The sequence below is a fragment of the Hydra vulgaris genome, chromosome 05, assembly GCF_038396675.1.
Source record: "Hydra vulgaris chromosome 05, alternate assembly HydraT2T_AEP".
Lineage (NCBI taxonomy): Eukaryota > Metazoa > Cnidaria > Hydrozoa > Anthoathecata > Hydridae > Hydra > Hydra vulgaris.
The window spans coordinates 43,707,423-43,722,101 of record NC_088924.1 but is presented as its reverse complement, the minus strand read 5'-3'; the positions used below and the strand labels follow the sequence as shown (position 1 = coordinate 43,722,101).

The 14,679-nt window shown below is 32.4% G+C and overlaps 1 protein-coding gene across 1 annotated transcript; it reads left to right on the top strand.

Annotated features, from left to right (window-relative positions):
* The first annotated feature begins 11,100 nt into the window (after positions 1–11,100).
* On the top strand, positions 11,101–13,647 carry LOC136080401 (zinc finger MYM-type protein 1-like). Its single transcript, XM_065797018.1, has one exon. The coding sequence runs from the start codon at positions 11,101–11,103 to the stop codon at positions 13,645–13,647; it is 2,547 nt and encodes an 848-aa protein (XP_065653090.1).
* Positions 13,648–14,679: the final 1,032 nt, after the last annotated feature.

Here is a 14,679-nt window from a genome sequence, read left to right as displayed (position 1 = left end):
ATTGAAAGGACCTTAAAATATATTTTTTATCTAATTTTTAGCCAACGCAACTTGTTAAAATCCTGGTCGTTTACATGATTTTCTATTCTAGTTTTAAATACCAGTCTTGCTGCACAATTTTGAACTGACTGCAGTTTTTTTAATGGTGACTTTTCAATTCCAATGTAAAAGGAGTTGCAATAATCTAGCTGTGCAAAAATTAGTGAACATTCTATAATGCACAAATCTTTGTGCGATAAGATTTGTTTTATTTTGAATATTTTGCTTAATATATTGTAGCAGTTTTTAACAATCTTATTTATTTGTGTTTTTTAAAGATAATTTATTGTCAAGTATCACTCCTAAACTTTTTGCTGAGTCAACAAATGAAATGCATTCCTTTTTAGAAGTACCTTTAATAACAATAACTGTTTGAATGCAAGGTGGTGCCAAAACTAATATTTTTGTTTTTGATTGATTAATACAGAAAATGATTCACTCATCCATTTAGACATGTATTCAAGACATTTTGGTATATCTAGGACTAGTGCATTATATCGAGATAAAAGAAGGAATGCGTTTAAGGTTTGATGATCATCTGAGTATCCAAAAATGTTAACATTGATTATGTTCAGATATTTGTATAGTGGTATCATAAAAGTATTAAAGAGTTTTGGACCAAGGAATGTACCTTGTGGTGAAATATATTCTACGAACCAAAATTTTACATTTTGGTTCGTGAAATATGAGTTACCAATTTTAACTTTTGTGCATGGTTGATTGAAAATCTGTATTCCTTTTTATTGACAACAAAAACAAAACGCAAAGTCCTATTTGCCCTTTCGCCTTGTTGAGAAATGATGCACAACAGCAATAAAAAATGATGCGCAAACAACAATGCCAACTTGAAGATATCCGCAAATATAATTTCTCCGAGTTGTTACCACTTGGAATAAGTTGCCATTCAATGTTTCAATCAAAATCATAAAGAATGAAATTTAATCCTACGATTTCGAAAGGTTTTATCTTATTTTTATCTTTTAAATATTATATATTTTATTATTACATATTTTTTAATTATTTTTTTAAATTTTTTATTTGTATTATGTCAATGTTGTACAATGTTACATAATTTTTTTTGGGGCACCCTGTTAGGGTTCAACAGTACGAACCTGCGCGTCCTTTAGAACATGCATCTTCTGTTCTAATAAATATAACCAAACCTAATGCAACTCGAAGATCAGAAAGTCAAAGCTTAGTAAATACAACTCTAAGATCAGGGAAATTTTCAATAAATAAGCTCAATAAATACAACTTTCAGCTAAGGGAAAAAAACAAAAAAACAGTAAATATAACTTACAGCTTAGTAAATACAAAAAACACTAAAATTGTTGTTACAAACATTCAATAAATAAAGTTCTTGCATCAAATTGTTTCCCTCCCTAAAATGTCTCGACAAGTTTAAATCTTTTAGTAAAAACAAAAATAGCTCTAAAAAAAAGCTCGGAACTAAAACTAATATACTACTTGCCAAATTCCAAGCCCATCAGTCAATGTATATTTCACCTGCAAAAATATTTTTCAGTCGATACATATTTTTTTCTTTTTTAAAATAACCTGGTAAATGCACGTAAAATATTTTATAAAACGATTTAACAAAATTAACAAAATTTTTTAATAACAAAACTAAAAGTAGGGTGTGATATATCATCTGGTGTGCAGAGGTTGTTTTAGTTTCTATTTTTTCTAAACGTTTGCTTTGGTGATGTAAAACTACTAAGAAATTATTTACAACTTAAAATAAAGTTTTTAGCAAAAAAAAAAAACCATGTTTATTCGTAAAAATTTGTGAGTGGTGCTTTGAAGATAAATGCGTTACTGCGTGGTTGCTAACTTGAAATCAACTGCATTAAAGATTGTAAGATCAACTGCGTTAGAATGTGTGCAAACGCAACTTTTATCCATTTTCTTCATTTCACATTACTAAAGAAATAAACTTGAAATTCTGTTTTTTGTGTTTTTTATTCTACCATGCTTTTGCATAATGTCGATGGAAGGTATAAAGAGGGTGGAACCTAAAGAAATTATGATAAAATTATAAGTTTGTCAACCAAAGTTCTGACTTTGTAACTGCTTTATCGCCAAAAGTTTTAACTTCGTTTAATAAATTCGTTCTTAAGTTGAGACATAGTTTAGTAGAGCTGTTAGAACAATGGTTCTTATATGCAATGTTTCTTATATGCAATGGTTCTTATATGCTTTGTTTTAATATACAACGAGAGGTACATACTTCCAAGCTCCACAGATCCTAATACGATAACTAAGTTGATAAATATGTTGACATCTTATTTAACAACAGTATCATAAATATCTAATATAAATATTTCAAAAAATATCTACATTTAAATTAAGGTGACACGAGAATGAGAAGAGAAGAAGAAAGAGGTGGGTTGGTGGGTGGGTGGGTGGGAGGGTGGTGGGTGTTGTAAACACCTTAAAAATGCTTATTAAAATTTTTATTTTAAACAACTATTTAATTTGACAACAAAGCACACAAAAAAATAAATGCAATTAACAAGTAAAATCAGCGAAATTAAAAACTGTGGTAGAGAAATCAAGCATGTTTTTTGAATGCACAAAATTTTGTAATCACAAAAAAAAATCAAACATTGTAATATATTTTTAAGTTAACGAACGGAAAAAATGATCTCGTGACAAAATTAGCTTATGAATAATCTACTAATAGTAATTATAAATAATAAAAAAGAATCCTAAAAAGAAGTTGCGACGCTGAAACCAAGTCCAACAATATTACAAACAAATAATCTTGCAAAAATTAAACTTTACTGAATTAGCTTTTTTAAAATAATTCTCTGTAAAACTTGCTATTGGCTTCATTTTATTCAAAATTGTAGAAAATAATTCTTATTAACATATCTAGATTGCTGTCTATTTGATTATTTAAATAATTTATTAACTATTTGATTGCTATTTAAATGTATGTTAAAAAAATAATTCCATATGCTCAACAAGTCCACTCTTTCTTTCTACAAGTACAACATGGCCACTTCTAAAGTGAGCCATCATCACTTGTTTTATTAACAAAAACTCAATATCGTGTGAGTTGTCATTCAGCAAAGTCAAAAAAAGTTTTATTTATCCAGTTTTTTCCCACAAATATCTGTGCTTTTCTTTCCTGTCTCCATGTTTTCCTAACGACTAAAAATTTTAAATCTTCTATCAATTGCTTTCTTTACTTATCTTCTTTATTTTTTATTAACTCTCGATTAGCTAACTCCTTGTGTAAAGTGATTTTAATTAGTGATTGCTTGCAGTTTTGTTGTGAGTTAATTTGTTTAAGAAGGAAAAAAAGAAAAGATTTGACAAAGTTATCATACTTATGGACAAGAGAATATTATGATTTAAAAAGATTGCTAAATCCTGCTGATTTCTAGATTTAGAAAAGACTCAGAGCTATACATTTCTGCAGATTCAATTCTGGAGATAGATAATTAGCACAGGTATTTAAGAATATTGTAGTAAACAGAAAAACATATAATGAAATCTTTACTTTCTTCATTTTTTCAAATTTCCATTTTGAATTATAACTTAATAAAAAATCTGTGTTAAATCTTATTTACAATTAAATAAGCTCATTGTAATTTAAGAAGTATTACTTTTTTGTTTAGAATAAATTTTTTTTTCTTTTTCAATATCTTCGCTTCCAACAAGGCTGCAAGTAACCACCATTAGAGTTGGAAGTTACTGGAAGAGAAAAGACGAAGTTTATAGTGCAAGATAACGATTGACAGACGACTTATAAGATTTTAAATTAAATGAATCAGGCAAGAAGAAGGAAGCGAATTCCAAAGAAGTTATGTTTGAGGAAAAAAACTAGACAAAAAAGAGTTTTTGGAGCCCCTAGGAACAGTCACAGAACACGGATGAGACTTAATTGATTGGTGAGTAACACGAAAATGAATTTTAGTTGGTGGCGCAAGAGAAGCTGTCTTTTTAGACCAGTGCCCATTATAGTATTTGTAGAAAAGAGAAAGAGAAACAACATTAAGACAATGGGATAATGGTTGGAGGTTGGTTGCAAGAGAAGGTCCAACTATGGTTACAATTTACGTTTTTGCACCTTTTCTAAGAGAGAAAGGGTAACATTGGAAGATCCGCCCAAGATATGGCAAGAGTTATTCCATACAAGGACGGTTTTGAGATTTATAGAGATAAAGAATAGAATCCAGAGTAAGAAAGTTTTGAGCACAATATAGAGATTTTTTAATTTTGCAATGGATGTGATATATGGTTTCCAAGAAAGATCGGAAGTAAGAGTTAATCCTAGAAGTTGAAGGGTAGATAACTCATTGAGTACATTACCGTTCAAAAATAAAGAAAGACTTAAATTATTGTGATAACAATTGGCTGAAAAAAATTGGGTTTTATCTAAATTAAAGTTCACCAGCCACCGTGAGCCCCATGCTGTAGCAGAAGTGAGATTTTTTTCAAGCTGGAATGCCCCCTCCAAGCAATTAGAGAGTGTTGGCTTCTTATCAAGACAAGAATAAGAGGTAGTATCATTAGCAAAAAATGGTACTATAAATGTGAGAATATCTTGGCAATCGTTAATGTAAATTAGAAAGACTATAGGACCGAGGATAGAACTTTGAGGAACCCCTGAAGGTATAGAATATGAAGAAGAGTACTGTCCATCAAGGATAACATTTATACTACAATTGGGAAGGAAAAATTCAATAATGTTAACGTTGTTACCTGATACACCGTAAGAAGAAAGCTCATGGAGAGCACCAGCATACTAAACTTTATCATATGCTTTAGAAATATCAAGAGTGATAGCCTTAACCCCACCACCTCTATCTAATTTGATAAAACCTATCGGTTATTGCTGTTAGGAAGTCAGCTGTAAAATAAGAAGATTGAAACTCATATTGATAATTAGAAAGTAAGTAATTAGATTCAAGATGAGAGATTAAGTTTTTGTTAATTAAAGATTCAAAAACCTTGTTCATGATAGAAAGAAGACAAATGGGACGGTAATTAGACGAAAAAGATCGCTCTCCAGAATCTCTGAAAATAGGGATTACAGATCCCGCTTTCCAGCAGGCTAAAAAACAAGACTCTGATAAGCACTTGTTAAATGGTTTTGAAAGTATAGACAACTGCCCCAAAGAGCACTTATCCAAGATTATAATAGGTACACAAGCGTTAGGAGAGTCTAAGCAGGAAATCGCTTTAGATACAGAAGTTGGAGTGATAAAAATGTCAAGGAATGGATCTAAGGGGATTCTGATGATAAAGAAGAATGAGTTTTAGAGAGATCAAACCGTGATCAGAAGCACCTAAGGGTGAATGTGGAGAAGTTGAGCACTGACTAGGATCAGACACAATGCATGAGTCGAGTAAAGAAGGTAAATGATTTGGGTTGTCTGGAAAGCGAGTTAAAAAGTTGACTGTTTAAGTTAGAGATTTAGAAAGGCAAAAGTTGTGAGCTTTAACGCCTAGAGAGTCACTGACACAAGAGCCTAGCCATTCAGTGTGATGAACATTAAAGTCACCAATAACAACGATATTGGCTGATAGATAAAGAGGGAGGGGTTGGTCAATTTGATCATCAATAGCATCAAAAAGAGTGCAGTCTTAAGATGAAGGAGAGCGATAAAGAACAAGTGTAAAAACGATAGAGTGAAGTGGTTCTAATCAAAAGCACATAAAAGAATAGTCGGTGGATTCAAACCTAGTTTCCCGACAAATCGGTGATTTCTTAGGAATGTAAATGCCCAGGCCAAGCATGTGACTATTGGAGTCTTTACGAATTAAAAAAATAACCATCAACACTAAGAAGACCACGAATATTAGTGAATGATAGGTTTAGAGAACATGGTAATAACGATGGTTTTTTGTGTTTACAGTTTTTGTGTACATAAGTCATTTTCAAATTTGTTAAAGAACTTGACTCAAAGCATAGATAGTACTCAGTACACTCTTTAATAGTCCAAGTAATTGCCTTATTACTATTAATAACCCTAAGCCGTAACAAACGGCTCTAAAAGGAGCCTTGACAATGCACACTAAAAGTACGAGCAGGGACACCATCTATGCGCAACATGGGCTGTTAATACTCTAATATTTTACAGCTGTTGATGGAATCAACCTCTTTGAGAGCTACCACAGAGTTTGGGAAACCTGACTACGAACTGGCCTTAGAACAATAAAACTGAGTTTTAGAGCAGTATTAACCGCATTATGAGATAATAGAATATTTCAAAATTAACAATAGGATATAAAGGCTTACTAGCAAGTGAAAAATTTTGAGGAATGGGATAACGCTGGGGTTAAATCCGCAACACATATATAATGTATTTGATATATATGTTATAATCATATCGCAACACATATATAATCAGACGCGGATACAGGATTTTTATTGGGTGTAGCAAAAATAGCATAGATATTTTTTTTTCTTTAAAAAAAAGGTCCTTGCATTTTACATTTGATTTTACATTTACATATATGATCTACATATGCCGATTTACTGGTCTGAGAGAGAAAAGAGCTAAACTTGCAGACATAATGAACTAAAATTTATTAATAGGGGGTGGGGGAGGGTATAGCACACCATTCGCACCAGTCTTGGATGTACAGTGGCTTATAGTTATACATGAGATTCTCTATCACTGCTTTCTTCTTCCATCCGTTTTGAGCGGAAGAACGTTATTTGATTTACGTGACGTTAAAACCATCTATTAAACTGAATACTTCTTAACAAGATGATGGTTTACTTGTCTTTTGTGACTTTTAATCATTAATAAAACCCTGACTGAACCCTTATCCTCAGTCAATGTATTTAGATTTAGTTCTTGGTATTCTTATTACCAGTCAATGTATTTATGCCAAATAAGCGGTCATCCATAAATGATGCCAGTAAATATAGGGGAGGGGGGGGGGGAGGAAAAGGAGTGCTGAAAAGTTTGACACTAATTGACAATGGGAGGGGGTGGTGAGGCCAAAATGATGTTAATTTAAATTATTTTTTGAGTTTTAATGAGCAGACTCATAAATTTGTCATTTTTTGAAATTAAATCATTGTTTTTTCAAATACGAAACTCTAATTGTTCTTTAGTTGATTGTAAAACGTGATGCAATGCAAACTAAGTCTATTGAAAATTCAAAACGCTAATTTCTCCCTAGCGGGTTGAAGAAACTCTTTTAAAAAGCTTGCGCTAACGATGAGCAAAATCATTATTCTGATTGTGATGTAAACAATATTAATAAATCAATATTAAAATATGGATAAAACCGCATTACTTAACTTATTGATGGTCTCCTATGGAAATGCTCATTCCGATGAAAAAAGGCTAATACCCATAAAGAAGTCCATAGTATATGGAGTTCATTAAAAGAAGAGAAACGGTGCATAAGGATCTTGAATCAAGAGTAACGTATTTAATCAATTTATTTAATGAAAAGGCAATGAAGTTTAAGAGCAAGCAATTATCATTTTAAGCCAATACTCCGAAACAGTCTGCCCCACGTATACTCCACTTGAATTTGAAAAGAATTCCTCACAGTTTGTTGAGCCTACCAATGAGCGATTTGTTATTGATGATCAATAAAGTGCATTAACTTTGAGTTTGTTGACCACGAAAAATCAAAAAAATCAAAAAACAGTGGCTCAAGATTGACTCAATTCTAAGATTGCAGCTTTAAATTATGAAGCTGCTGGAATGAAGACTAGAAAGAGAAGTGGATTCATTGCTGAAGCTGAAGAGGATGATTTGAAAAAGAAAAAGAAGAAACTAGCTCATCTATGTAAAGAACTGGCCAAAAAAAAGTATGATCAAGCTCAACAGAAGAAAACTAGAGAACTGAAAAAAGCTAGAATGGATGAAATCTGCTTGGAGCATCCAGAAGTCAAAGAAAAACTAAAAATCAGAAAGAAACCTGGTCTACCGTCATTAGAAGTAGATCAACCTCTTCTTTTAAAGGTGGTTATGGATATTGCTCTCCATGATTCGTCCACTGATGAAAGACGTCGGTCAGAGGTTCTTCGGGTATTGATAGCTTAGCTATGTTTGTTAATATTGTATTTGTTAGAATTTTACTCTTAATTAGTAATTGCGCTATTGTAAATATCCTTGAAATGTTAACAACTAATTTCAAGATTTTATTTGAATATAATTTACAAAATAAATCCCGTTTTCTGTAAAAAAGTTAATTATATCCAAATATATTTCTTTATTATTTAGAGCATTAAAACTCTCGACGAATTGACATCCAAGATGAACAAAATTAGATTTGAAATCAGCAAGAGCGCCCTCTATTCTTGTCTAATTAGGAGAAGTTACAGAACATTAGAAGGCAAAAGACACGTCAAAACAGTCCCAGTTAGATTGATCAGTCCTCAGAATGAATCTCATTTAAAACATGTTGACGGACTCTTTTGCAGTTCAACTATAAAATTTGTGGAAGAAGTTTGTTCTATTTTAGGGCCAGATGAAGTGTGTTTCATTAGCTAAGACAAAAAGGCTAGAGTGCCAATTGGAATCACAGCAGCCAAAAAACAGGTGCCGTTGATGATCCATTTGGAGTACCGGGTAACTCTCCCGGACCACTGCTGGGTCGTGGCAGCTAAACACTAGCTCATATCATCTGTATACGCTGGAATTACAATCAAAAAAGATGGTCTCGGAAAAACAGATGCAGTTACTTATTCTGGACCTACCTACATTGCTGTTCGATCAGGAAAACACGCATTCTCGACCACCTTCGCTCATGGATTAGACTTTTAGCGGCTCTTGGATACCAAAGAATTCGACTCTATTACCAGAGATCCTCAAACTAATATGGTTAAGCCTATCGTTGTGTTTAGCGTCGATGGAGAACCCGACGAAAATCCCAGATACCAGAAAGTAATTAAAATTGGGATTCACCATTTCTTGAAGAATAACCTTAACGCTCTTTTCATCATGACGAACGCTCCAGGCCGCAGTGCATTCAACAGAGCTGAGCAACGCATGGCACCTCTAATTAAAGAATTATCTTGGGTGACTCTTCCGCACGAACATTACGGAACTTATCTTAATTCTCAGGGTAATTACATTGAAACAAGTTAATTTGTAAAAATATTAATATAATTTTTAACCTATAATAACCAACATATCTTTTAATTCAGGCAGAACAGTAGATGAAAATTTAGAAAAATAGAACTTTGGTTTTGCTAAACAGGCTTTGGCTAATATTTGGTCTGATCTACAAACTGACGGTTATCCAATCATTGCAGAGTATATTGATCCAGACAATTCAGAGCTAGAGTCAAGGAGCCTTTTATTACAAGATCAACGTTGGATTGCCGATCATCTTCGTACAAGTCAATATGTTACTCAAGTTGTGAAATTTGAAAATCGTTCTCGTTGTTGGACTATTAGTAGCTCCTACTTTACTCTAATTAGAGCAAGATTTCTTCCGCCACCTGTCCCTGTCAACCAAACGAGAGACGGGCTCAAAGCAGTAGATGTTTCAGAAGGAGCAAAAGAACTGTTTCCATCACCAGTCTTTATGCTTATCACATCAAACATTGAAAGTATTCTTCCTCGTACTGCCAAAGGATTTCCAATTTTGCCGTATGATGCGTTTTGTCCATTAATTCAGTCTAGCCCAGCTGATAGAATCTGTAAAAAGTGCAATATCTACTTTGCCTCTCAAGCTATGCTGAAAAAGCACGCTTCTATCCATTCTTCTGCTTTAACACTTCCTCTAATCAAAAGGGTCCAACCTGTTCGTATCGCTGTCAAGCGTCAGACAGAATTTTTGGCAGTCTCGCCTTGCAGAAGAGTTCGGAAACTGCTGAATGGTTAGATGAAAATGCAGTTGACGCAACGAATTTGATTGTACTTTAAGAATACGATATCCTTTTAGAGCGCGGAGAGCATTCACTATCTATTGTTTCAATTGATGATCACTTCAACAACCCATGGGATGATTATATTAAAGATATATAATACTACTTGCTTAGTTGATTATTTAATGAGATATCGACTATTATATAACATAATTTGATGAGATCTACTATTATATATACGTATAATTTAGTCAGAAAATAAATCAATGGTTTTTAAGCGTTTTTGTTGTTTTTTAGGGGGGGAGTACACAAAAACTGACATCATATATAACGGGGGGTTTGCAAAAAATTGACAGTTTGACAAATGGGGGAAGGGGAGTCGAAAAATTGAGAAAAAACACTGACATCATTTATGGATGACCCCTAGTACATAAAACATTATCATACAAATTTATCTATATATTTAAATCAACAAAATATTTGTCGTTGTTAAAATGTTTTGGTCTGCAAAAAAATTGGAGGTTGATATTTGAAAATAAAAACGACAAATTTAATCTAAATTTGTTTAAAATTCAATTTTATTTGATCAAAATTTATTTTAAAACACATTATGCTTTATTTAATGGCTTACTTTATAAAATATCTGAAAACTAAATTAGACACTGTAACGATTTATATAAATTTATAAAAACAATATATAAATATTGTCATATCTTTATAATAAACTTCAACACTTCATTACTATAAACTTTTTATCAAATAATGAAAAAAAAAGGTTTCAAATCAAATAAAAAATAGAACTAAAGTAGCTAAACTTTTAAATAAAAATATATTGCTTTAAATAAATAAGCTTTTACAGTGCCGTCTTAACGCATAGGCTAGGTAGGCTGCAGCCTAGGGCCCCCGATTTTTAGGGGCCCCCAAAATGTGTCTGGATTTTTTTTCAAATTTATATAAATAAAAAATTATATTTCTAAATTTTCTGAAGAAATCATAGTTTGGGGGCCCCTCGGGAATAATTTTTTTCTTGATAAGATTTTTTTAAATTATTTTTAGAAAAGTATCAGTTTTTCAGTTTGGGGGCCCCCTAGGGAATTTTTTTTTTCTTGATAAGCAAAAATGCATGCATGCGTCCGAAAATAAACATAAATTTTCCGATAAGAAGTGTTAAATACAAGCACTTAAAATATCCCATTAGATTGAATTTGAAATTGCTGTGATCAACTTAAAACATCTGTTTTGAAAAAAAGTCATTTAACATGTCTAATCGGACTTATCAAAGTGGTGCTACAAAGAGGAAAAAAGCCGCTAAAGCAAAAAAAGACATTTCAAAATATCTTCCTTTGACATCATTTCTTTTGGTACAAAAGTCAAAGCCTGTTGTGTCCGAAGATGTATTTCTTTGTCCAACTTCAAATTTCGTAAGCATTGATAGTGCTTTGTTGCCAAATGAAACTCTAGAAATTCAACAGGAACTGGAACCAGAACAGGAGCCAGAACCAGAGCAGGAGCCAGAACCAGAGCAGGAGCCAGAACCAGAGCAAGAGTCAGAACCAGCACAGGAGCCAGAATCAAATCAAATTAAAACTTATCCAAACGCAACAACAAAAACTACTCAAGAAACTGACCCAGCATTGTGGCATCAGTTATCCCAAGAAGCTCAACCATTTTGGATTTCTAATGGCCCGTCCATGTGCCAGAACAATGATGGGAGCTTCAAAAATTCGGAAAGGTTGAGTTGCGGAAAAAAAAGGTACTTATCAAAATCTTGCTTTAGACGTGAACTACACAATGGCGAATTTGTCAATCGTGAATGGCTATTATACTCACCTTCAACAGGTTCTGTTTTTTGCTTTGCTTGTACCTTATTCTCCAGCAAACACTCTAATTTTTCCACAACTGGATTTGATGACTGGAAAAATGCCTTAAAATGTATATCTGGACACGAGAATGGTTCTGAACATCACAAAAATATGCTTACTTACTCCAGTTGGCAGAGAGAAAGTGGCCAGCTTGACTCTGTATTATTAAAACAGTTACATAACGAACAATTGTACTGGCAAAATGTGCTGAAAAGAATTGTTGCAGTTGTAAAGTTCTTGTCATCAAGAGGATTGCCATTTCGTGGAAACAATGAAACCATTGGTTCAGAGCAAAATGGTAATTATTTAGGAACTCTTGAGTTACTTAGCCAGTTTGACCCATTCCTACATGAACACATGAAAAAACATGGAAATTCTGGAAAAGGTAATACTTCATACCTCTCCGCCAATATCTGTGAGGAGTTTATATGCCTAATGGGAAATAAAGTTTTGAGCGAAATAATTTCTGAATTAAAAAAAGCAAAATACTACTCAATCAGCGTTGACTCAACTCCAGACTTGTCACATGTAGATCAATTAACTTTTACAGTTCGATATGTTAAAGACTTGGCACCAGTTGAGCGTTTTTTGCAATTTGTTCCCATTCACGGGCATGGAGCTGAACATTTAGAAACAGTGGTTTTGAATTTTTTACAAGAAAATGAAATTTCAATATCTGACTGTCGTGGGCAGTCATACGATAATGCATCAAATATGGCAGGACAGTACTCAGGCCTACAAAAGAGGATTAAAGACAAAAGTGAATCAGCATTGTTTGTTCCTTGTGCTGGACATTCTTTAAATCTGGTTGGCAACAGTGCAGCTGGATGTTGTTTAGAAGCAATTATTTTTTTTGACTTTGTTCAATGCCTCTACAACTTTTTTTCTGCATCAACTCATCGTTGGCAAGTGCTTCTGTCTTTTGTTGGCAAAGGCAAAAAAATTGTCAAACAGCTTTCTGGAACTCGATGGTCAGCACGTGCAGATGCTGTGATTTGTCTGCATGACAGTTATGATGAGATTAAAAAAGCACTTGAATTTTTGATCAAGGACATAAGTCAGTCAAAAGAAACTCAAAATGATGCTCAAAATCTCATCACGAAAATGAACACTTTTGAGATTGTTTTTCTGACAATTTTCTGGAATGATATTCTTTGTCATTTTAATGAAACATCGAAGATTTTACAGAAAGAAAATTTAAACCTGGATGTTGCAATTCGGATTCTAAAGTCATTGTTGCATTTCATTAAAGATTTGAGGAGTCAATTTGAGAATTACCAGGAAAAAGCCAAAATCTTGCTTCCAAACACTGACTACAGAGATTCTTCAAAAAGAACAAAAAAAAGAAGCCGACGTATGGCCTTCTTTGATGGTGAGGCTGAAGAATTGGAATTTCAGGGAAGTTATAAATTCAAAATTGAAACATACCTTCCTGTTATTGATTCACTAACATCAAATTTAGAAAAAAGAACATCAGCATATGAGAAGATCAATGACAATTTTGGATTTCTAGTAAACATTCAAACAATTGCCAATGTTGAACTAAAAGACCATTGTTCAAACCTAGCACAAATTTATAAGAAGGACATAAATGAAAATAAACTTTTTTTTGAGTGCCAGCAATTTAAATATTACATTTCAAAAGATGAACATTCATTTACAGAATTTTACTCAACATTAAAAAGAGACCACTTGGAATCAACTTTTCCAAATATTGAAATTTCCCTTAGAATTTTTCTGTCAATGATGGTCTCAAATTGCACTGGCGAGCGATCATTTTCAAAACTAAAACTTATAAAAAATGAACTCCGCTCAACCATGCTGCAAGAAAGATTGAACTGTTTGTCGTTAATGTCAATTGAATCAGATGTTCTTTTAACCATTGATTTTGATGATATTATTAAAGAATTTTCAAGAAAAAAATCACGTAAACGTCACATGTAAATTTTATCATTGCTTTAATAAATGTTTCCTATTTTAGTATTTGATTTAATTTTTTTACTAAGGAAAAAGGGGGCCCCCAAATTAAGTCTAGCCTAGGGCCCCCGATGGCCTTAAGACGGCCCTGAGCTTTTAAAATCCCAAAACAGCAAGCTTCAGGCATATTACAATTTAAAAATCTCAGCAATTAATAAAAACAAAAGTGTCAATGAATAAATGTCACCCTAACAAGACAAACTTAACATGGTTGTTCTTTGTTTAAAATAACATAGTTCTTTATTTGATTTTGGCGTAGAAAGTTTTCAATGGTTTTTTATAAGTTAATATAGGAAAGTATACTTTGATGATAAAACTCAATTTCAATTAAGTAATGCATTAAAATTATTGAGTATGGAATTCAGACAAACTTTATCTTTAATCAAATTGAAGAAAAGCCATTGAACAGTATTGTCATAAATGACTTTTTAATCCATCTATTTCAAATGATTTTGCATATTGACCAAAGTTTAAAAAATTAAACATACTGGTCAAAATTTCACATTCGTTAATGGAAATCATAATTTCAAAATACATGTTTGCAAAAAAATGTAAACAAGAGACTCTTTGGTTTCAAAGAACACTTAAAAAATATGTCTAAAGATACTTTTCTTCAATTTTTAAATTCTGTTTCAACTAGTTCTGTAAAAAATTTTCCTAACATAACATATTTGTAACAAAAGTGTTTCTTTTAATAACGTTTTAATCAGCTAGACTATTTCTTCACGTGTATAATTTGTGAAATGCTTGTGATGTGTTGATATTTCATGTCTATTTTAATGATTTTTTTCAAGCATAATGTTGTATCACAAATATCTAAAACAAACTTTCTTTGTTTATCATTTAGATCTCTGAGGAAGCTTTTTGATCATTATTGAACCTAAAATGTGTGCCCACACTTTTTAGATTAAAATTTTTCCATTATGTGACGGCAAGTTTAAAAAAATCACCAGTTAAAGTTTGAGATGGTAGAAGTTTCAGGGTGATTAAGAAGAAAAT

Bases quoted from the DNA above. Each gene is read 5' to 3' on its own strand.
- LOC136080401 (XM_065797018.1), top strand. From the start codon at position 11,101: ATGTCTAATCGGACTTATCAAAGTGGTGCTACAAAGAGGAAAAAAGCC.